The sequence below is a fragment of the Bradysia coprophila genome, unplaced genomic scaffold, assembly GCF_014529535.1.
Source record: "Bradysia coprophila strain Holo2 unplaced genomic scaffold, BU_Bcop_v1 contig_70, whole genome shotgun sequence".
Taxonomy (NCBI): Eukaryota; Metazoa; Arthropoda; class Insecta; order Diptera; family Sciaridae; genus Bradysia; species Bradysia coprophila.
The window spans coordinates 4,657,336-4,682,009 of record NW_023503941.1 but is presented as its reverse complement, the minus strand read 5'-3'; the positions used below and the strand labels follow the sequence as shown (position 1 = coordinate 4,682,009).

Genomic DNA, 24,674 nt, shown 5'->3' with positions numbered 1-24,674 from the left:
CTAAGCTACAACTGCGCAAAATATGAGAGAATTTTACGTACACAAAAATATAGTTATACATACAGCTAGTGGTGTGCGCCGTTGATTTACCAGTGCGTCGTTGATTTTGTAAAACAGTGGTGTTGTGCTTAAATTGTGATGCTTGATTTACCTTTCCAAAAATATCAGATCTGAAACCAACCTTTACAGCTGGAAGGGGTGCAATCCGAAAGCGTCTTAAATGGTATTACGGCGGTTTATGTCAACATTTCTATTCACCACCCATGGTCATTATATATTGCATTGTATCGAGTCAGTCTGGTCGAACAGTCGAGTCGTATGGACCAAAGTGTATAAAGACTGACTGTAATGCGAATACACGAAAACAAGCAGGACCCTACTTTGAGGTGAATTAATTGTATAATCCAAATAACAATATTACCAAATAACTGTAAACCCGAATTTTGACAACAAGAACGACAACGATTTCATCCTGAGATGAACATTAGCTAAACGTTAAAAAAAGTTGAGGTAAAGTTGCCATCTGTGGATGAAATTTGACATTTCGAAATGACCTTGCAACAAACCTGTTGCCTTTGCATTTCCCTTCAGTGTTTATTTATACTTTGGTATGGACGTGTAATAAAATCGATCAATTTCATTAAATACATTTGGATAGAGTAAAGAACCTGGCCCAGCCCACTTTGTCGGTCGGCACCATCATCTTTCATCGGCGCACTCCTCTTCATGGAAATCTCATTTTGCAAATGTATTTTTTAAGGATGAAGCTATTAGATTAGATTAGATTGTAGGAGGTGAGACGAATCTCTGCACCTAAGCAGAGCCTGTTGTGCGTGCCCCTTTGTCATCTAATTGGACCTACTGACTAAAGTGGAATCCGAACCACTGTCAAACGTAAGTATTATTATCCTTACGTCGATAGATACATTATTCGACTTGAAATCTGGTATGAGTGTGATGTTGGCACTGTAAGTTACAGTTGTGTATAGGCATGATTGTCATACATGAGAATCGAAAAGCGTTCAAGCTTGCTGCTGTTATTGTTATAGTCGATGTAGAATTTGTAATTGGTCTCGACGATGTAATGTATGAAGTGTTGTATCAACAAAAAAAAAACATTGAATAAAGGCTTGTTTATATTTAAAAAAAAACATGAGAAATCGCTTTGATTTCTTATTGTTTCTAAGGCGAGTACACAGTTCCTGAAAAATGCTTGAAAAATGACTGAAAAATAGAATACAGTCTACTGGCTGAAAAATGTGTGGAATCACGGTCCAAAGTTACCAATTTACATTCTAATTGTATACAAATACTGCGCTATTGGTAACTTTGGTGAGATATAATTACCAGCAGCGAAATTTTTGTACACCTTTAATATATATTACCAGGGACTATTTTTGAGAAAATTTAGAGAATTTTGAGAAATTTTAACAAATTTTGAGAAATTTGAGAAATTTTTGAGAATTTTGAGAAATTTTTGAGAAATTTGAGAAATTTTTAAGAAATTTGAGAATTTTTTGAGAAATTCATTACCAGCCAATGCAAATAAAAAATGTATGTATAAATCACTCAGAACACCCTCAAAATTTTATTATGTTCCGTATAATTCCGGAAATATACTCCTTTGTACCACTGTTGTTCTTTCGCTTTAACACCAAGACAAGTTCTGCTACCTTTCATACCCAACCAATGTTCAATAGCTCGAATGTTCCAACAAATTGAATATATTGGTGTGTATTAGAAGGTTCAATTATAAGTGACAATTCAAAAGTTAAGTTTCTATTTATAATATATAGAAACTTAACTTTTGAATTGTCACTTATAATTGAACCTTCTAATACACACCAATATATTCAATTTGTTGGAACATTCGAGCTATTGAACATTGGTTGGGTATGAAAGGTAGCAGAACTTGTTGAAAGTTATAAGTTCGATAAGTCGAGTGCGCAAACCTTCTATTATATTGTTGAAAAAAGTGGCGGGCGGATCAATATAATGTAGAGTTTGAGTAGACGACGTATAATTTATAAGTCAACTTATAAATCCGAATTTATAAGTTATAAGTCAAGTGGTTACAAGTCATAAGTTTATAAGTTAATAGGTCGAAAGGTATTGATGGTGTACATGATTCACCAATTAACTAATTAAACTTTTGGAAGCAACCTGCAGTGATATTATTAATCTCAAAAATTTGGAAGAACCAACAAAAACAACAAATTTACATAATACTTCTTAATCCGACCTCAAAAACACAGCTCTTTCAAAGATCCAGGATATACCATAGAAAATGATGGTTCTGACTCTGTCATATCCTGTAGCACTTCAGAATTAAAAGCTACTGCAGGGACGGAATTTTGAAAATCGTCACATTTTCTGTTTCTGTGTTTTACTTGAGTTTGTACAATCGCTAAAACGAACTGGTGTGCATACGTTATTTTGCACCAGCTGGTCCCATTTGAAATTGTATGTGACCAGCTGGTGCAAAATAACGTATGCACACCAGTTCGGTTTAGCGATTGTAGTTTCCTTATTTAAAAATACACTCGAAAATTCACAAAAGTCAAGTAAGACAGAAAACAGAAAATGTGACGGTTTTCAAAATTCAGTCCCTAAAAAATTCTTTTTTCATCAAGTTTATTCCCAAAGTTAAAAGAATTACAACGAGGAAAATATTATCCCTCGTTGACCCTTCCTAACTCTTGTAAGCCCAACAACTTCAAGATTTTGATGGGTTTTACATGCTTTTGTGGGTTGTCTTTAAAATCTTTGGGATTATTGATGGCCTGTAGGTTGGCTTCTATAGTTTAATTGCTCTACATGATCTACCATATCCAAATGTCTTTAACTTTCGATTATCATATAAGCTTATAAACTAATAACTGTCACTTTGTTTGGTTCACTTATCCTTCGTTCGACGTCATCTGAGTGAGACTTAATCACAGCTGTTCGGGTCACAGCAATTTTCAAAATTACGTAACGATGCAATGAATTTTGAATGAACGATGCTTTGAAAATGGCTAAGTGAATTTGATGCGAATCTTTATGATAATACTGGTCTCCAGAATGCTCATGTTATTGGTAATAATAGTACCTAGGACTAGCACTGTTTCCCGGCCTTCGGCCGGGTCGTACTGTTCCCAGGGTTATTTATCAAAATAAAGTTTACTTACTTGGTTATCAACCCTACGTGTCGTATTTAGAAATTATCTTTACAATTCTGGCTTCGCGTTCTGAAATTTAATTCTACGCTTATCGTGTTTCGATATTTAACTCTACACTTCCAGCTTTCCGGGATTCAACTCAAAGTTCTTGCATTCAGAGATTCAACTCTACGCTTCCAGTTTTCCAAACTTCGAATTTGAATTCTACATTTTTAATGTAATCATAATCTCAATCCTTAATTTCGTTTCTCTTTCAAAATCATAATTTTCATTAATTATCACTCTCTTACTTTCTTTTTTGCTCTTTTTAATCACACAAACGAAAATTATCAACAATCGTTTCTTTAAGTAAATTCTAGACTAAACAAAGTTTCATCGATTAAAATGTACAAGGACGCCATGTCTGATTTTGCAGTTAGCTATAGCATTTGTCATAAAATGAAATAAAACTTTTTCCCTCACATCGGCTTTCCTTTTCACCTCTTATATCTGACAATTACCCGCACTACATTCGGCCGGGTCGTACTGCACTGTTTTCTCGCTTGATATATGCACTGTTTCAACCGTATTTATTTTGATATAACTCAACTGGTATTTAAAATAGTACTAATACTTTAGGTAGCGTTAACATTCCGATTCCTGTAATTACCAGCAATCGTTCTGTTATTCTTAATTTTACTGATACCAAAATCATCAATCAATGTCTACATGAAATTGTTCAAAAAATTGTACACTTTTTCTGAAAACTGATTTAGTTTACTTTTTCGTTTTTAAGTTATTTTTTCTTATGTAATAGTTTGCAGAGATTGTTGGTTTTCTGCATAAGATGTTCAATAAAAGTTTTAAACAAAGATTTTTTAAGACGGGACAGGTATCTTTGACATGATTTAAATCCTTCAATCGGGCGCTACAAATAAGCGCCATAATTTCATTTAAATATTCATAGCTAAATGTGTCAAAGCTTAACCAAACACAACGTTCAATTCAAGACAATCGTTACATAAGGGGCCTTTGCAGTTTGGGCACTATTTGAATGACCCCTTAAAATGCTTAGATATTTTTATTACTTATAGTAATATCTGACGTTGGACAAACATTTAGCAATAATTTTAGATTTTGTTTTGACGCGTGCGAGAATTACGTATGCTGCCTTTCGAACTTTACGTACCGAGGCGAAGCCTATAAATCTGTTATAAAACTCATCGTAAGTTATTGTTTGATTTTTGACTTCGACTAATCCTCGGGTCAAGAAATTTCTCACGAAAAGACGGTTTCCTTCATCTTACTTCTCCTCACTCTTTCAGACAAAATTTCCGAAAATTCTGTAATAAATTAATGCTAAAGGGTAAGAGATGCACACAATGATTCACAGCTTAAGAATTTGATTTTTAAGGTTTGTTTTATTCAGTTACTTTGAATTGAATTTTAATGTTTGATAGAGTTTTAGTAATTTATCCCTCTATGAAGCACACTTTGGAGAAAAGATATTTATGTCCTGAAAACTTTTTGAAAAACGCACTCTGATGTCTTGCCAGCTAATTTATTTGAGGTCAATTTTGACAAACCGAATGAGGTCCAGATACTGTTTTCGAAAAATGGCATTGGAGAGCGTTTTTCAAAATCGTCCTCGGCGGCGTAACAAGGTGTGCCGTCGGATACCGTTTTTAAAAAACGACTTCGGAGGGCTGACCGGTTGAATTCTCTGATTTTGGAAAACGGTCTCAGAGGGCTGATCGGTGATACATCGGAGGTCGATTTAAAAAAAACGGCCTTGGAAGGCTGAGCGGCTGATCCGTCGGACGTCTATTTTGCAAAACGGCTTCGTAGGGCTGTCCGGCTGGTCCGTCGGATGTCGTTTTTAAAAAACGGCCTCGGAAGGCTGACTGGCTGATCCGTCGGACGTCTATTTTGCAAAACGGCCTCGTAGGGCTCTCCGGCTGGTCCGTCGGACGTCTATTTTGCAAAACGGCCTCGTAGGGCTGACCGGCTGATCCGTCGGAGGTCGATTTTGAAAAACGACCTCTGAGGGCTGACCGGCCGACCCCTCAGAGGTTGATTTAAAAAAATGGCCTCGTAGGACTAACTGGCTGACTTCTCGGAGGCTGGGTGCCCCCAGGTGCTCCGAGGTGCGCCGAGGTGCTCCGTGGTGCTCCGAGGTGCTCCGAGGTGCGCCAAGGGGCGTCGTGGTGCACCGACGTTGGGTTTTATATGTATAGAAGATGACAATTTTCAAGGTTTCGCAGAGTCTGTGCCGATACAATGAACAGCGCCAGTTCGTCGGATCAACTCTCTTCATCACTAAACCCCTTCCAAAACATTCTCGATTTGTTCCAAGGAAAAGAAAATGTCTTATTCTTCAAGAAAGCACCTGAATTCCTTCAATTTTGATTAATGTTGTACATTTTCTTTTCATTTTTTTACTTTGGGACAAAATAAACTCGATAATAAAATTCGATAAATAAAATACAACATACGTATCCAATCAGTTGTCTATTCAGCAGTTTTGAAAAATTTGAGAAATCTGAGAAATTTTTGAGAAATCTGAGAAATTTTTGAGAATTTTGAGAAATTTGAGAATTTTGAGAAATTTGAGAATTTTGAGAAATTTGAGAATTTTAAGAATTTTTTGAGAATTTGATTTCTCAAAATAGTCCCTGTATTACACACTTGTCACGAAGAAGTGACAAGTGTGTACTCTATTTTATCACATAAGCGAAAACGAGACAACAACATAGACCTGAAGTGTAATTTTTGAATTAAACTTCTAGTGATGTAATTTTGACATCCGAACACCGCGCGTATGTGATAAAATATATTTATTGCCTGCCCCATGCGAAAATTGACTATTACACGGCTGTTTACCCCCTGCGAAAGTGATCCATTACACTAGGGATATTTGGGTTTTATTTCAAGTTGACAGTTCCTTCAAGTAAAATTTGCCTTGCTTTCATTTTATCTTTTTTGTTGAATGAATCGATCGATCGAAAAAGAATGTAAGAAGTGTCGCTAAAATAACATTTTTTTGACAAAAATATTGATCGATGAACACAATTATTTCAGAAAAACTTGTTGCGCAAGTAATCTGGTTACAACATACTTTTAGAAGAATTCGCAACACAGAATTGTCGGCCATATTTATTGTAACAATAATTTTGATGTTCCGAAGTAACACTTTATGGCCACACATTTCGTTGTATTTTTCACTTGTAACACTAAATGCTTTTGCTTATAGTACAAACACTACATTTTGTTGCACATATTTTTGAAAACATTAAAAAGGACTAGACTAACAAAATAATTGCACAAACAATGCGTCTTCATCGATACTAACTCTAAGAGTAATTATACCTAGAGAGGAAATTTCGAACAAAATTACGTAAAATATGTGGTCCCAACATCAAATACGAAATGTTTATTGGTATATGTGTTTGCCCTCTTAATTAAGAGGGGCAAATTGAACTATCAAAACCGAACGTATACATGTATTGGTGTAAAATTATACGAAATGTGTATCTTACACAAACTGATGTTGGGACCACATTTCGTCGTACAAATTTCCTCTCTAGGTATAATTACTCTACTGCGAAAAACTATTCAATGTCAACATGTCACCAACGCAATTGTAACTACTGTTGGGACAATACTAATGTAACACGAGTGCTGTTTTCGGGATCAATATTTTAGGAGACGTGTAGCGTGTGAGCCGATTTCGTCAGCACACTAGATTTGTTTGTAAACGTTTTATCGGAAGAACAGATTTATTTTTATTTTGTTGGTGTTGGTTTATTGAGATACTGAATTTATGTAGAATTTCTGCAGAACAGCCGTGTAATAGTCAATTTTCGCATGAGCAGGCAATAAACCAGAATACGTTGGATGCTGCGACGTAATTCATTGCTCTCGGACACAATTTTGTATAACTCGCAAACTCACTGGTGTTTTTGAGCAACAAGCTTCGGTAACTGTTTTCTCGACAAGTGTAGGTGCATACCTCCTCTTCGGCTCGGATATGTAAACTCTACACTTGCCTCGAAAACAGTTACCGAAGCTTGTTGCTCAAAAACTTACTCGTGAGTTTGCTCGTATCACAAAATTGTGTCCTTGTGTAATGAATTACTTTCGCAGCATCCAACGTAATCTACTATTTTTTTTGTTTGTTTTATACACCTTTATTGGTATGCATAGTACAATCTTAACTATTGGTTAATTTATTACTAGTGTTGAATTGTACGTACATCTCCCCTTTACTTGCGTAATTATAAGACGTAAGACGTGTGCAGGATTGACGACCCAATGGTCGAGTCCCAAATTAATGTGCTGTAAGCATCCTTCTTCAGGTCAGTTCGTGTGATTTAACTCGTTTTAGTCAAGGCTGTATACTTTGGCGAGGTCAAGCAGATCGCCATTTTATTGGATACGCGGGAACACACCTTTTACATACAAACAAATTCACCAAAATTGAATTTGTATGGCGTGGTGATTTTTTTTGTATGAAACGTGGTGTGTAACCCGCGTATCTGCATCTGCGTGACCTCCCCAAAGTATACAGCTTTGGTTTTAGTCTCCTTACTTCATTTGTAATATCTAGTAATAGGATGGCTTCTACGTTGGTATGGCTTAGAAGTCTCTTCTCGTGTCTTATGGCGTTGTCCCGAATTACGTCGGCTACCCATTGAATTTTTAAATCTCTGTGTATTTCCTTATTTGTCACGTAACGATAAGCATTAGTGATCATGCGTAGGAAGTTGTTTTGACTTGTTTGTATTATATCTGTGTTCGATTTCTTAGCACAGCCCCAAAGCGCTGAGCCGTACATCCAGATTGGTGCGAATATCGATTTGTATATATCCAACCAACCAGTACATTTGTCGCGTTTTGTGTTCCATTTGTTGAGATTTTTGTTTTACATGATGTTTCCAGTTAAGTTTGCTATCCAGATTTAGACCTAGATATTTTGCTGATTCTGACTGTGGAACAGAATTTCCATTTAGGTAGATGCGGAGATTGTTATTTATACAGTTACCCAATTATATTATGACTACGGTTGTGGGATTCATTACTTTTACATCCTACACACTTCCCACATTCAATTGAACCAACGAATTCAATTTTGATTTTGTCGATTGGCACCATTGACCTACAAGTGGTTAGTTCTCATTATCTGCTTGTGGTGGCACCATATACTTTGCTTGTCCAAGCAGTTAAAGAAGTGCCAGGTAGCGTCAATCAAAATTCTGAAAGGACAGTTTAGATCACATCTGATTTGATCGCAAAGGCAGTAAGCAATTTAGAAGGTTTTTTTTGTGTGCATTTTATGTATTTTACATGCTACATGCGTCGAAAACGGTGCTTTTCATGTTTCACGCACTAATTTCGACTTCCAAAGCATGCAAAAATCACTCGAGATAAAAAGATGAAATGTCTCGTTTTCCTGTGTTTATTGACCTCGGCTGCGCCTCGGATCAACAAAATTCACACAAAAACCATACATGTAAAATACTAATGCTTTTCTGATCTTTCAAACATCAGAAGGAAATTCGTGTGAAATAGGAGAAATGTAAAACCCTAATGAAATACATGTAGAATGAATGGAACGAATTGGATTTATTTATCGTATGGCTCCATACATCAATCCTTGAGTCAAACTACAAAATCGTTAGTCAAAATTTAAAATCAAAACTAGTTAAATTCAGATCATTAAATCCAGGCCTGCAAGCCACTCTGCAGCCCCTTCGTCTAGTCGGTGTAACCCTTCCATACCGCCAACAAATTTTCGATTCGGACAATCATTCACTATGTGATTCATTGATTGATTTGGCTCGCCACAGTCACAACCAGCAGAATCGGCCAGGTTCCATTGGAATAAACACTTCGCGCAATTCCCGTGTCCGGTTCGTATTCGGTTCAATCGTGTCCATGCCTTCCTCGGCAAATCGAATCCAGCTAGCCTTATAGTCGGATCGGGTACCAATTCCATATTCTGAACATTGATCTGATGCCAAATATTTTTCCATTCTCTATGCGCTTGGTAAGGCATTGTGATGTCACTTAACGTCTTCCAAAGTGGATGCCGAGAGGTCAGTCTTGGTGCTGGTATATTGTTCAGGTCGTCGTGGATAGGAAGCTCATCCATTGATCCGATTTTTTCCCATTCTCGGGCAAAAGCTTTGTACCTTCGAATCGCTGGCGGTTCGATGTTAGCCAGTACGTGTAGCCATTCGATTGGTGTAGATGCAACTGCGCCTGTTATCACTCGTAGAGCCTCGTTCAATGCGACATCGATGATGTTTGTGTGGGCGCTCTTTATCCAAATAGCAGATCCGTATTCAGCCACAGAGTAAACAAGTGCCAGTGCTGATGTACGCAAAACAGTGGCATTGGCACCCCAAGACGTCCCAGCAAGTTTCTTTAGGAGGTTGATTCTGGGCTGCATTTTCAACGCCGTTCGTGAATTATTTTCTTTGTACGTCAGCGATCTATCTAACGTTACTCCCAGGTACTTCGGGAAGAAGTCGTGTTCTAATACTACACCGTTGAAAATTACTCGAAGTTTTCTTTTCGCTCGAACGTTGCATAGATGGAAAGCCGAAACAATTGTTTTGCTGGTATTTGGTCGTAACCTCCACTTTTCGAAATAACGACGCATAATGTCCAGATCGCGAGAGAGTGCGAAATTCAACTCTATGAACGTTTTTGCTTGTACTGCTAGAGCAAAATCGTCTGCAAAAATGAATTTTCTGCTTTGAAGTTCTGGTACGTCTCCCACATATAGCAGGAATAGCAAGCACGAGAGAACAGCTCCTTGCGGTAGTCCATCGTTTAGAGTCCTTTGCCGGCTAACATCACTGTCCAAATACACATAAAAATGTCGGTTGCTTAGCATGTTATTCAGCAGGGTGTACATAGATTTGCAGGGGATGATGGAAATGAACTTATATAACATACCGTGCCGCCACACGGTATCGTAAGCTGAAGATAAATCGATCAATGCCAATCCCGTTTTCAAATTTCGCTCGAATCCTGCCTCAATGAATGTTGTGAGTGCAAGCACTTGTTCGGTTGTGCTTCGTTTTGGTTTGAAGCCTGCCTGTTCCTTTTGAGTGTGTTCGAAAATTGTTGGACTTAATCGATTGTAGATGACTCTTTCCAACAGTTTGTACGTGACGGATAGTAACGAGATTGGACGGTAATTTTCAGGCAAGTCAGACGTTTTACCTGGTTTCAAAATAGCCACGATTTTTGACTTCTTGAATGCTGGTGGGACATTTTTCGATCGTAGGATATCGTTGAAAAAACGTGTAAGCCATTCGGTGGCTTTCGGGCCGCAATTCAGTATGAATTCCGGATGCATGTAATCGAGTCCGGCTGCCTTTCCTGCCTTAACGAATTGGATGAAGAAAACCAACAAAACCGTTAAAAACGTTTGTTGATTGTTGAGTTTAAATTGGACAAAATAGCAAAATTCTAATCATAAGATGTTGTGCAACAAAATGACGATCGGCTGTACCTCCACCGTTTTTGATATCCGCCTTCTTGGTACATACATGACATATGCAAGATTCTTTTCATAACATTTTCATTGTTCATTTGTCAACAGATTGCGAAGTGACATTTCAGTGGATTTTTAAGCTTTTCGTGATATCGCAAAAACTGCAGGTTATTTCATTAACTTTGGGAACACGGGTTCTCCAATTCAAATGAGTGATAGATCGTTGGATTCGTCTTTCAATTCTAGAGAAGTCGCATCTTTAATTTTTGCGATTAATTTTGTTTGTTTTCGGAGCAAAGTGTTCAAAAGTGAAGGCTTGTCAGGGGGTCCCGTGAACAGTTTTTCAGCAATAACTCAAGAAATAATTATTGTAAATTATTGTAAAGTCCTTTGCGATGTGATCTAAACTGTTCTTTCAGAATTTTGATTAACGCTACCTAGTACTTCTTTAACTGCTTGGACACACAAGTTCCAATGAATGAGTCTTTAGCGAACTAGGTGTTCCATTTTTCTTTGTCATTTTGTTCTATTAGGAGGGTCTCGGACTTTACAGGCAATTTGAAGTTTTGTCACTGCGGTGCTGTAAATCGAGACAATGATGTGGTGATTATGAAGTGTAATGTCTCTTCCTGCTATATCCGTTAGCACTTTCGATAATGCAATGGGCTGAGAGATAAGAGTCCAAATTTCAACAATTGTTTTCTTGAAAAAACTTTAAAATCTCTGGTGTTGGTCTGAATTGGTATTGGTACATGTCCGGTCTTGCGATTAAGTTATCATTTTCAAAGTCAAGTGGTTCATGAAATTGATTAGCCAGAAGTTAATCGCGAGTCAGTCAGTCAATTACAATTGTTAATCTTATCAATACAAAACAACAACCATTTCGTTCGTATATAAGCTATTGGACAGGTAGCATACCAGTATCACTTTCATTATTAATCCTCCTGAATTGTAAGCTTAATAGTTGAATTTAAACTAACGAAAAATGTTTTCAAAAAGCAAATTGGCGCTGGCAGTAGTTGCGATCTTTGTTCAAGTGAAATTAATTTTCTCCGATTGTATTCATGGAGACTTATACGTACATTCAAGTAGCTGCCGCTTATTCTATCATTGTGTTCATGGGCAATTGGTTGAACTCCAATGTCCCAACGGACTATATTTCAATCCTGCGAAGGATTATTGTGATTGGCCGAGAAATGTCAATTGTGACAAGAAAACGACCGTAACACCGCCAACAACAACAACAGCTCTCAGCACCAGCACGACCACGGAACTAACGCCTAGCACACCAGCCCTTCCAGATGAATGCCAATGGACACCAGGCCAAGAAATAGCTATGGGTAATCGCTGTGTCGTTCCAGATGGCCTGTTCGTATTTCAGTTTGACGGAAACGCCGTGATCTATGATAGCAACAATGTACAGCTGTGGAACACCGATACAGCTGGAATGGGACACCGTTTTGTTTTTCAAAGTGACGGCAACTTAGTAATGTACTCTGCTAGAGGTTCCGCAGTGTGGAATAGTCAGACTCATGACCAGGGTGCCAATCTGCTCATATTTCAACGGGATAGGAATCTTGTGATCTATAAACCAGAGTGGGTAGCTTTATGGAATAGTGGGACTCACGTACCAACTACAACAACACCAACTACAACCACACCAACTACAACCACACCAACTACAACCACACCCACTACAACAACACCAACTACAACCACACCCACTACAACAACGCCAACTACAACCACACCCACTACAACTGCACCAACTACAACCACACCCACTACAACAACAACTCAAGGTCCTCCAAGCACACCACCCGCTCCTGAAATTTGCCAGTGGACACCAGGTCAGGAAATAGTTATGGGCAATCGATGTGACGTTCCGGGCGGATTCTTTGTATTTCAAGAAGATGGAAACGCAGTAATATACGATAGTAACAATATTGCGCTTTGGTATACTGCAACAACGGGCCTAGGAAACTATTTTGTCTTCCAAAATGACGGCAATTTGGTCATTTACACAAGTAGTGGCACTGCTGTGTGGAACAGTGGAACTCATAATCAAGGTAGCGCTTTACTTATATTCCAACCGGATCGGAACCTTGTTATCTATAACGCGGATGGCATGGCGCTGTGGAATACTGGCACTCAAATTGTCTGAAGTAACCAGTCGTATCAGATCTCTTCTTTCTTTAGAAATTAATGAATTTGTGATATATAGTGGGCCTGAAGCACTAAAGTACATTATTTGTAATTAAATTATTTAATCAAATAGATTGTAAAATATTAAAATAGGGTTTTTGTGTATCCGCATTTGCGTGATTTTAACAAAAATAAAGTTTTACCGAAAATGTACCCAAAAATTGATTGCTGTAAATAGAGGGACCTTAGGGTAGTTCAAAACGATGGTCAGTTAAGTCGGAGCTTCCCCACCCCATACACTTTTTTTCTTATTTTGTGAATTTGCCCGTGTTGATGAACAATTTCATCATGGAGTAACAAAAGATTCTAATATTTGCCCCGGTAGTACTCGACATCAGCTTTCCAACGAGCCCATACAAGCCCGTGTCCTCGACACCTTACGGAAATGAAATCCGGACTACGAAACTCCATTTTTCGACATTTGGCCACTTACAACTAGCCAGGTATGGAAGATCAAAAATATCTGAGACCGTTTTTGAGGCCTAGGTACCAAGGCCTAACTAGGCATAAATAAAAAAGTCCCGAAAAATAGCGCCGATTTCGGTCAGTCGAAATTCAAAACAATCCCTCTAACTGGGACGGGAGATTCTAAAATATTTACTGTGATTACACACAACGACGTGTGCGGAAATGCGATGCTTTTCAAACAAAAATCCATTTAGAGGGATTCTTTTGAAAAACAGGCTACCGAAATCGGGCGTGTTTTCTAGTGGAACTTTTTATAGGTACCTAGAAAGGACTTCGACCCTAGAAGCCAAAACCACTCTCTATCCGTACGAAACACATATTCGTATCAAAAGCATTTATTGTGAAACTCTTCATTTCTTTTACTTCATTCTCTACTGAAAAGCTATTCGCCCTTTAAAATGACTTACATTATCCACTCTTTGCCTTGTTATCATATACAAATAAATTGCCGGAGGCAATATAGACAGCTATATATCGCTATATTTACCTATATTTCACTGTAAATAAACATTTCACAGATGAATATGCTATTATATAGCTCTATATGCCTTTATATAGCTCAATATAGGTGAATATAGATATATATAGATGTCCATATATGGAATGCCTGAAACACCCCACACACATAACAAATTATTTCCATGTTAACAGAAACACTCTAAGTACCATTTTTCCCAATATATATCACTTTTATTAAAATCCAATATGGCCACCGGCAGCCATTTTGTTAGGAAACCGAAAATAGTACCGACGCTTTACATTCATTAATACCTTTCAAACAAAAAAAAATTCATGAAATTCGGTCAAAATTTACTCGAGAAATTGACAAAATACTCCACGTTCACTGTACGGCCGAGTAGCCAGATAAGTGCTCACTCCAAGAGACCTAGCTCACGCTCCGGAGAACATAATTTCAAAAATTTAGAAAAAAAAGACCCTACAGTTTGTTCAAAAATGAAATGCACAGTTTTTCAATGAAAGTGTAAAACAGGTATGGTCTATTGTCCGCCTGGAGGACATAAAAATTTGATTTTCGTACTTAAACGCACTCATTTTCATATTATTTTGACATAAAATGTGAGTGCGTTTAAGACGAATTCGCCGATCGACCATACCTGTTCTAGACTTTCATTGCAGTTTTTAGTATTTCGTGACATTTCAAAATTTCAATCTGTCAGATAGTAAAGGATGCGTTTAATTAACCGGCGCATTAACAGATTTGAAATTTGAATGGTTTTTTCCACAGCTACAGATTTTTGCATGTTAAGTTTCTTACATTTTTTGCAAATAGCATTTTAATAGTAGGAAAAAAATAGGAGTAAAAAAATTTCGGTTGAAAACTTCAACTGCACATATTTCAGTGTGGATTAATTCGAAAACCAATGAGTCTCCATTCGGCTCAATAGTACATGTGATTACCTTTTAAATGACACCCCACACGACCCTGTATGGCTCGTATACCTCGAGAAATTTTGGTAAGAAAAATACAAGTTTTCGGTTTTTGATCACCTTTCACCAGTCACAAAAACTTCGAAGAACGGTAAGATTTTATAAATAAACATTTTTAAATCTCGCGTCGTAATGCAGCATTGGAAATCTCGCATACGGCTTTGTGTAAAGGTCCACTTACTGTCACAGTGTGCTTACACCACATCACATGTTGCTTTGTCCCCAAACAAATTTTTGTATTTTTTTAGTATAGGACCTACGTCACAACTACCTATGAACGTGCGAACTCATACGACCGTACCAATCAGGGAAAAAAAAGTTTATGAAATTCGGTTCGCCCGAGCGTAAGCTAGGTCTCTTGGAGTCAGCTTATATGTGGCTACTCGGCCGTACAGTGAAGGTGGTGTTTTTTGCTAATATCTCGAGTAAGATTTGACCGAATTTCATTTTTTTTTGAAAGGTACTAACGAATGTTAAGCAGCCCTACTACTTTCCACCTCCTAACAAAATGGCCATCGGCCTCCATTTTGGATTTTTGTAAAAACATTATAAATCGGTGAAAATGATACTTACAAGGTTACTGATATAGTGGGAAGTGAGTGAATTTAATTCCCAAAAATTTCCAAAATTTCAAAAAAAAATCTTAAAATTTCTAAATTTTGTTTTCTGTTAGATCTCATTCCAAAGTAATAAGTTAAGCTCAAAGATATGAAAAACAACTAAAAAGGCAGTAAAAACAACATTTACGAAGCAATCTGTTGTGTTTTTAGATAAAATGACGAAATGTGATGGAAAATTTAAGAATTTTCGGAAATTTAATTTCCTTAAAATAGGCCCTGATATCTACATATAAATATACATATATTGAACTATATAACGGTGTAGATAGTTCTTTTGAGCTATATACTAGCATATTTATCAGTAAATTGTTTATTTATAGGTAATTTAGGTTAATTGTTCAAAATATTTAAGTTTGGGTCCTAGGACTGATAAAATTTTAGGTCAATTCGAAATTTGTGTAACATTTGAAAGGAACATCGTACGGGGCTTCGTAATTGCGCTATGCGCAATTTTTAAGACGTACACATTTCATAAGAATTTTACTTTACCGACGTTTACGGGCGCAGTAGGCTTACGGTAAGAGTAGGGCGACCGACAAACTAGGGTCACGTACGCAATAGACGGGTTCGTACGGGGATCAGTCGCAGCAAACGCTCCGACTGTTCTGACGGCTCGTTTTTTGATACATTTTGTTTTCCGAATTTTCCATTTTCAAACGACTTATCCGAGCTTTTCCGCAATGTCAGAAAAAAAGTTGAGCTTCAAAATGAGATAACTCGTGAAATATAATTTTTACAATTAAACGAGGATTTGTTCGCCATGAAATTCTCTACAGAAATAAGGTATGTAAGTAGTCCCTATCTTTACCATATAATGCTTGGAATGAAAAATAGTATATTTCAACATACCCCAATACACACAAGATGTGTGTGCACGCGCGGGCGAAGCCCAAGCGAAAACACACATCGAGTGTGTATTGGGGTATTTTGAAAGATGTTTTTCTGTAATAGTGAGAGTGTGTTGGTGCATTCCTTCCCAACCGTTACTTTCCTTCTCTACCGTTTGCTTTCCCTACCGACCGATTCATATCATAGCTCACCAATACACTCTCACGTATACAGAAAATAATAATTTTCAAGATTTTCACCAAAAATACATTTTTATTCTGTTAGGAAACTTGCTGTTATGATGTAGGAAGTTGTTTCTGTTGTAAATTATGTTCCCAATTCCTCATCCAGAGGTTCCACTAGTAAGAACTTTGGAATTTTACGACTTTTCTATGAAAATTTTGAATGTGTTTTGGATTTGGGACTTTTAAAATTTTCTCCAGCATAAAGTGATCGACGTGTCATTAAACCAGCGAAAAAAAACATTTTGAGATTGACAAAATGTTTGAAAGGAGGTCCTCTTATGACTGTTAAATCACTTTTATGTCACCGAACAATCCGATGTGATGGTAATTTTGGAGACATCAATGAACTAAGCGAAGTTGTATCATCGCGTGAAGATAGATTTAGATTTATCAGTTTGGGACGATCATTTAAGATCTCGAAACGCAGATCTGTTGATCCTTTGTTTCCATTCCCGGTCATCATGTAAATCAGGCCAGCCTTCCTGTTGCCGATAGGAACCTGTCTAAGATGTCAGGTCCTATTGCAGCAATTGGAACCACCTCGTAGTCTCCGAACATCCTGCGTCTTCGTTGAAGAAATTTGGGGCAATCACATATCAAGTGTGCACCCGTTTCTTCTTCTAGATCGCAGGAACATCTCGGAGTGTCCGAAAGCCTCAACTTATTCATGTGCCGATTCAGCCCGCAATGTCCCGTATTCGCTCCTCTTCTACTCTTCTAATACGATTTCGGTCCATTTTGAGCAAATCTCGCTGGCGATCTCTCCCAGGTGGAAGGAATTGCCTAGCCCCGTTTCGGTGGCATACACTCCAGCTCTTGTTCCATTTGGAGTTTTCGAACCGATCAGCAGTGCCAGCAGACAAAGCGAACGAGATGAAAGATGCTTATAACAAATACAACAAGCACATCCAATTCACAGTGGAAGAAGAGCTAAATCAACGAATATCGTTTCTGGAAGTGTTGTGCATACGAGACAACCGAAGCATCAAAACCGATTGGTATCACAAGGATACTTGGTCCGGACACTACTTGAATTTTAAATCGCATTTACCGTCAACGTACAAACGGAACACTGTCACCTTATTAACTGAGAAGAACCGGAATTCCACAATAAGAATTTGGATTTGTTAAGATCAACTTTGGCAAGGAATCTTTACCCGCAAAAATTGGTGGAAAATTTGATCTTAGCAGCACAAGAAAAGTTCCGTAAACCCAAAAAAGACTCAACGAAAGAAAAAGAAAAATTACCGATTGTTGCTGTACCGTACGTTAAAGGTTTGTTTGAAAAATTCAGAACTGTTTGCAAGACGGAAGGATATTCTGGACACAACTGGCATTTCCCCTTTAAATTGCCAAAGAAATTCGTTGAATTAGAAAATTCTTTGAGCGGCGATCTCCAGTCGTTTGAATTAATTTCTTGCCGATTTGTTTAATTAAATTGATCGAATCGCTTGACCATGGTCCGAAAGATTCCACTGCAAATGCTACGAACTTATAATTTTGAGATTTTATATACGAATAGAGCCCATGCTTTCGATTTTGCGCAAATTCTGCTGCTGAATCTGATTGCGTTAGAGATAGGTGTATGTAACTGTCAGCTACTGTATCGATACAAGTGGCGTCCCAAACCATTGACTGTCCTTTTCCCCATGGAATTAATGTTATACCATCGGGTCGTTTCCCATCGTCTCTCGAAAGCCCATTCGGTTCCAATTTCGAAGGCACATTGATACACGTTATAGACCGATGAATGATGTCGTTCATTTCTCCATGTTTTGCAATCCAGCTTGCGGTGTTCTTTGGACAACTTAGAGCGTGTAATCCATTTTCATGAACGATTGAACCACAAGAGCAAGTAAGCTTTTCGCAAACTTTGCGACCCAGCCGAAGAGCAATACATATACGGAATGTGCTGTTGTCCATGAAAGTTCCTATGTTTGGAGACGGATACGCATTCAACCAAGCGTTCGATTCTTTGTGTTGAAGCGCATTAAATCTTGCTATGTCCAATGGCAGTGTGAATGTTAAGTTTTCGGTGATTATACGCTTTGTGTTTATTAAGTCCCAGTTTTTCTGATACTCTTTTGCCTCAGGAATCTCACTGTTGAAAGAGTTCCATTCCAGTAATGCATCATTCGCAATGTAAGTAAGGTTTTCATCTGGATTTTGTAAAATATGAGAGACAAGAACGCTTACTCCATGGATTGAGCTGAGAAAGGCAGGAAATGAAATATCTTGAAAACGCCGAATACCAAGACCACCAAATTTGACTGGTAATGATGCTTGCAACCATTGTGTCTCATTTAGGCTAACGTTCATGATTGTTTCTAGTGTTTGTCTGAGCCCGTTATCAATTGTTGATAAAAAGTTTTTGAATTTCCAAGTGGGCTTTGTGCGCATGAAATACGTCAATTTCGGTATTGCAAAACAGTGTTTCAGTAGAACGTACGCAGTGTGTGCATTTAACATTTTGTTGAAACCTTCATCTAGAATTGGAGCACCCAAAAGGTTTAGCTCTTCTTTCGATGTCACACGAATTCCATGTGCCACTGATTGAAATTTCTTTACAACTTCGTCATCAACTATTCCAGAACAGAAAAATATTTCACATTTTGAAGGATTGATTTCTAGTCCAATTTTCTTTGATAATTCAATCAGCAAGGTAAAATCACCCAGAACCATATCCGCATAATCACCCAAAGTGCCGTCATCAAGGTACCATAAATTCAGTTCAGATTTGAGCTTTTCGATTATTGGATGAATTGCTAGACAGAATGTCAATGGACCAGTAGGATCACCCTGCTGTGCTCCAACTTGTGAATCGATAATTACTGAATTGAATGAGAGATAAGACGTGTTCGCGTAACATTGCCAGAGATATTTGAATAACGATGGTGTAACAGTACGGACTTCTGACAACAGCGCGTCTCTTTCGAATGAATTGAATGCATTTTTATAATCAATCTTGAGCAGTATTTTCTGAAAATTCTTCTCATTCTCTGCATAAGCTCTCGTTGCATGTAAAAGAAAAAAGATATTCTAGAGATGATTGCGGTAAAAAAGACAAAAAACAGTCTGAATAAGCAAACGGACTGTGTAATGCTTTCGACTGTTTACAGTAACGTCATTTGAATTTCGTGTCTAATCAGATTATCATTCAATTTTAGTTGGTATCAATGACTCATTCAGGATTTTTCCTTTTTTTTTAACTTCTTTCAGTTAATATTTTATTTTTACTAATCGACCGTCGATCTATTATTTTAAATTAATTTATTCAACCGTAGGATTTAACCGATTATTCTGTATATTCGTGACCACCGATGTTTTAAGTAGGTGACTATCGCTAAGCTAGTGTTTTCATTGAGAATCGTTTTAATGTTTTGTTTTGTAATTTAGCATTGGAATGAATTTTGACGAAACACTTATGTGTCAATGGTAGTCCTGAGTTTTTAAACATTCGAGATAGGTGATGTATTCTATACGGTGTTCAGTTTCCGCATTTTTTGATTGAATTGTTTTGATAGAGTTTTCGAGCTCTATTTTTTTTTGCATTATCATCATTTAACTTTTTAAGTTGTTCATTTTCACTAACTATATTGTCATATTCTGTTTTGGTTAATTTATAATTGTTTGTTTAATTAGTTCAAGAACATGTTCAATTTATTGTTATTGTTAACTTTTTCACTGCACTATTATGATATTACTTAATTATGTAAAACACTTGCACTTGCACTTGGAGTGTATGCATATTACATTATTGTTTTGATACTTTTTTTTTTTAAATTAGCTAACTGCTTAATTTTATGAGCGATTACAAAGCACGTCTGTTCACTCCGACTGTTGAACGACGAATGTATCATTTGGTGGAGATACTGAACGAAAGTCCACATACGCAGTATTGAAACATCTTTTTTCCGACGAGAAGTATTTTTATCGATAATTCTAAAAAAGAATTTGATATCCCAAATAAATAATTTTGATATCCTGCGTTTTCGGCAATTTTTATCCTCAAAAAATAATTTGATTGTCGAAAAAATAGATTTTGATATCTTTCCGCATGATGTCCAAAACAAATTTGATGTCCGAAACAAATAATTTTGATGTCTGAAACAAATAAAGATAACCAGACAATATTTTTTTTTCACATCACAGATGAGAAAATGAGACCAAACCCCGAGGGGTTCCGCACTGAAAAGAGTTGCATAGAGTTACATTCTGAAAAAAAGAGTTGCAAAAGAGTTACACGCAAAAATAAAGAGTTGCAAAAGAGTTGCATGTGAAAAAAAAAAAAAAAAACTCCGATTTTTGAGTCAGATTTAGAGAGGGTTTTTTTTCTTCCAAGGTTGAATCGTTGAGAATAATGTGCGACCGTTTGAAATTAATGGATGTTCATCCGGCTTTGTGCATTTTTAGGAAGTCTTTGGGGAGCTGTAGGTTTAATTATTTGTTGCGTACTTGCAGGACTTTTTCGCTGCGCGATCGTTTGAAAAGTGTTGACGAGATTTTCCGTTCTACGCTTGAGGCGATTACGAATGTTAGGTTGTCAGATTTTGCTTGGGATCAAGCTTCTCTTCCTTTAGTTTTTGGTGGATTGGGGATTCGGAAAGTTGAAGACTTGGCAATGCCTGCCTATCTGTCATCTGTGTATTCATCATCTGATTTGTCGAATGAAATTTTGAGTAAATTTAATTTGCGAATAATTGATGATGACATTTCAAGCATAGTAGATACCATTCCTAACGATTTTATTCCAGATAATGATGAAATGAGAAAGGTGCAACGAAACTGGGACCTACCGGTGATTAGGAGCAGTTTTAGCGAGATGTTAGATTCTAGTGAACCTGTTACTCGTGCTAGACTACTTGCGTCATCTACAAAAGAATCTTCAAAGTGGCTGCAGGTTGTCCCATCGAGTCAACTAGGTTTACTATTAGATAACAATGCAGCGAGAATTGCTGTTGGTCTTCGTTTAGGATCCCAGTTGTGTGAAGAGTACAAGTGTAATTGTGGTGCTGTGGTTAAGAAGGACGGTTTGCATGGTTTATCGTGCAAATTAAAGATAGGGATTATTGCTAAACACGATTCTGTCAATAATGTTTTTGGTCATGCATTTTCCTCTGCAGGATTTCCCAATATTTTGCAACCACCTGGTATTTCTAGAGACGACGGTAAAAGACCTGATGGTATGACAGTAGTTCCGTGGAGTCATGGAAAATCACTTTTATGGGATGTAACAATACGTGATACTTTGGCTCCTTCATACAAGTGAATCCTCTAAGAAAGCAGGGTCTATTGCAGATAAAGCGGAGAGATTTAAGCATAATCATTATATACGTCTTAAAGAAAACTATTTATTTACCCCCCTTGCCTTTGAATCATTAGGTTGCATGGGTCCAGAAACAAGGAAATTTATTGACAAGTTGGGATCGTTGATGAAGAGAGCATCAGGGGAGCCACGTTCCAAAGATTATCTGTTGCAGAAAATTTCTATTGCTATACAAAGAGGCAATGCGGCATGTATTCTTGGAACTTTAGGAAGTAATAGAGCGGATGATTTTTATTTATTGTAATATTTGTTGATTGAAAAGATCGTTTTTTTATTGACTGCGCCGTATGCGAGCAGTCTTTTTTTTCGCTTTGAATAAATAAATAGATTGTTGCAAAAAGAGTTGCAAATCCAGTGCGGGACCCATCGCCAAAACCAAACCAAAGAAGTTACAAAGACTGACAGAACGTAGTCCTTAAATAATAAATTTAATATCATAGAAAAATAATTTTCATACACGCCTATCGCGCTCTCCTATTTTTATATGGAGAAATCAGAAACTTAAAACACAGAAACAGAAAATGTGATGGTTTTCAAAATTCCGTGTGCGTAACTGGAAACACTTACCAGGTGTCGGTAACTTAGGAGTTATTTTTTTCTCTCACATCGTCTAATAATTAGTCTGTGTAAGTCTTCTCGCCGTAAAAGCGTTAAGTTCGTTCCTAGGGAATTCATCCTTTTACGAAATGTAACGTAAAGGAGTTTAGTTCGTCCCTACAGAATTCATCTTTTTACGAAATGAATACCAATTTTCATTGCACATAAAAAGCGTTTTAACACGCCGTGCGATCCGGCCCATTGCCCCGGAGCGAAGCGAAGGAGTCAATTTTTTTTCTCTCACATCGTCTAATAAATAATTGGATTGTGTCATTTGTGTTATATAAAATTTAAATTTATATAACCAAATTATAGACTGGCTCCCAGTTTCAAAAAAGCTCTTTGACGACAAAACTGGGGACTAATTTAGGCCGATGGCTGAAGTAACCACCGCCAATTTTCTCGCCAAAAAAAAGGAAAACGAAATGGCGAGAAATCTGGCGGCTACTTCAGTCTATATACTGCAAATAGCACTCTAATAGACATACCTCTTCCTGATTATAAATTTCTATTTCGAGAATATCGAATTTATTTTTCCGCGTTACCATTTTCTTTTTAGCCCCGTACGAAGTACGAAGGGGCTTATAGGATTACGATGCCGTGTGTAATTGATGGAATTCGAAGCAGACGGTAAGGGCAAAGTGTTTGCCTATGTTTATAGATGACGAATCTGCAATAAAAATTTGGGCCGTCTGTCCGTCTGTCCGTCACGTCGATATCTTGAGTAAATCAAATCCGACTTCAAAAATTTTTTTTTCCCTGAAAGATAGTCAAAATAGTGAGGCTAAGTTCGAAGATGGGCATATTCGGGTCGGCCCTTCGTGAGTTAGGGCCACCTAAGTGATTTAAGGTCTTTTGGTGATATTTATGGCAAAATAAACGATGGAAATGTAAATGACACGGCAAATGATAGGTATTGTCAATACCAATCCAGGAAAAAAAAGTTTTTTAAAATCGGGTGAGTGGACCGTGAGTTAGGGCCTTAGAAGTGAAAAGCTACTAGGGCCCTATGTGTATTTTACATATAACTCGAGCAAATTTCATCCGTTTTTCGTAATTTTTGTTTCATTTGGAAGGTAATCAAAGGCCGAATAGAATGTTGTTGAAAAAAAATTAAATTTGGGTCCTCGGACTAAGGCCGCTACTAGGGCCCTATGCGTATTTTACATACAACTCGAGTAAATTTCATCCGTTTTTCGTAATTTTTGTTTCATTTGAAAGATAATCGAACACCGAATAGAATGTTGTTGAAAAAAAATTAAATTTGGGTCCTTGGACTAAGGCCGCTACTAGGGCCCTATGTGTATTTTACATATAACTCGAGCAAATTTCATCCGTTTTTCGTAATTTTTGTTTCATTTGGAAGGTAATCAAAGGCCGAATAGAATGTAGTTGAAAAAAAAAATTGGATCCTCGGACTGAGGCCGATACTAGGCCCTATGTGTATTTATACTCAATAAATTAAAATTTTAGGGCTATTTGAAATTTTTGTTTTATTTGAAAGGAACGTCGTACGGGGCTTCGTAATTGCGCTATGCGCAATTTCTAAGATGTACACATTACATAATAATTTTACTTTAACTACTTTAACCGGCGCATAGGCTTACGGTCAAATTAGGGTGACAGACGCACTAGGGTCACGTACGCAATAGATATACGGGTTTGTACGGGGCTCAGTCGCAGCAAACGCTCCGACTGTTCTGATGGCTCGTTTATGAATATAACACTTCCTTTTCCATGAAACCACTTTCTTTTTTTTGGGTTATCAAAATATCTTTTGGTGATACCACACTTCTTTTTCCGGGTCATCAATTCCTTTTTCGTAGATATCAGAATTCCTTTTGCTGGGTATCAATTTCGAGTTTCGGTGAATCATAATTATTTTTGGGGATATCAATTTTGAGAGATCACATCACATTTTTCAAGATATCAAAATTATCTTTTTAAGGTATCAAAATTTATTTTTTTCTGTATGATGCCGGCAGGATATCAAAAATCTTTTTTCAAGATATCAAAAACATTTTTTGAAGATATCAAAATCTTTTTTCAGGATATCACTTTAATTCGATGCCTTTTCCGTCGAAGTAGCAATGAAGTATACTTGGCAGGGCACACACGACAAGTCTTCGTTTGAAAAATTAACACAAATCAATGAGTTGATTAAGAAGTGTGTAAGAGTACACTTCCCAGACTACACCGATAATCAATACAAAAAGGATGTACAAGAGCATTTGAAGCATGCTCTTACTCGCGAAGGTCGTAAATATTTATAATTATTCATATATT

The 24,674-nt window shown here is 37.2% G+C and overlaps 2 protein-coding genes across 2 annotated transcripts; one reads left to right on the top strand and one right to left on the bottom strand.

Moving 5' to 3' along the window:
• Positions 1 to 8,875: 8,875 nt before the first annotated feature.
• LOC119083845 lies at positions 8,876 to 9,787 on the bottom strand. Its single transcript, XM_037193651.1, has 2 exons — positions 9,210 to 9,787; positions 8,876 to 9,141 (listed from the first exon to the last, which is right to left on the bottom strand). The coding sequence occupies exons 1-2, from the start codon at positions 9,592 to 9,594 to the stop codon at positions 8,990 to 8,992; spliced, it is 537 nt and encodes a 178-aa protein (XP_037049546.1). The 5' UTR covers positions 9,595 to 9,787; the 3' UTR covers positions 8,876 to 8,989.
• A 1,787-nt stretch (positions 9,788 to 11,574) lies between these two features.
• Positions 11,575 to 12,945, top strand: LOC119083835 (integumentary mucin C.1-like). Its single transcript, XM_037193638.1, has one exon. The coding sequence runs from the start codon at positions 11,636 to 11,638 to the stop codon at positions 12,812 to 12,814; it is 1,179 nt and encodes a 392-aa protein (XP_037049533.1). The 5' UTR covers positions 11,575 to 11,635; the 3' UTR covers positions 12,815 to 12,945.
• The last annotated feature ends 11,729 nt before the right edge of the window (positions 12,946 to 24,674 follow it).

Excerpts from the sequence above, each read along its gene's own strand:
- LOC119083845 (XM_037193651.1), bottom strand. The coding sequence starts at position 9,594 with ATGCAGCCCAGAATCAACCTCCTAAAGAAACTTGCTGGGACGTCTTGG. Across the intron at positions 9,142-9,209 it reads TCCACTTTGGAAGACGTTAA|AATATGGAATTGGTACCCGA; the intron begins GTGACATCACAA and ends ATCAATGTTCAG.
- LOC119083835 (XM_037193638.1), top strand. The coding sequence starts at position 11,636 with ATGTTTTCAAAAAGCAAATTGGCGCTGGCAGTAGTTGCGATCTTTGTT.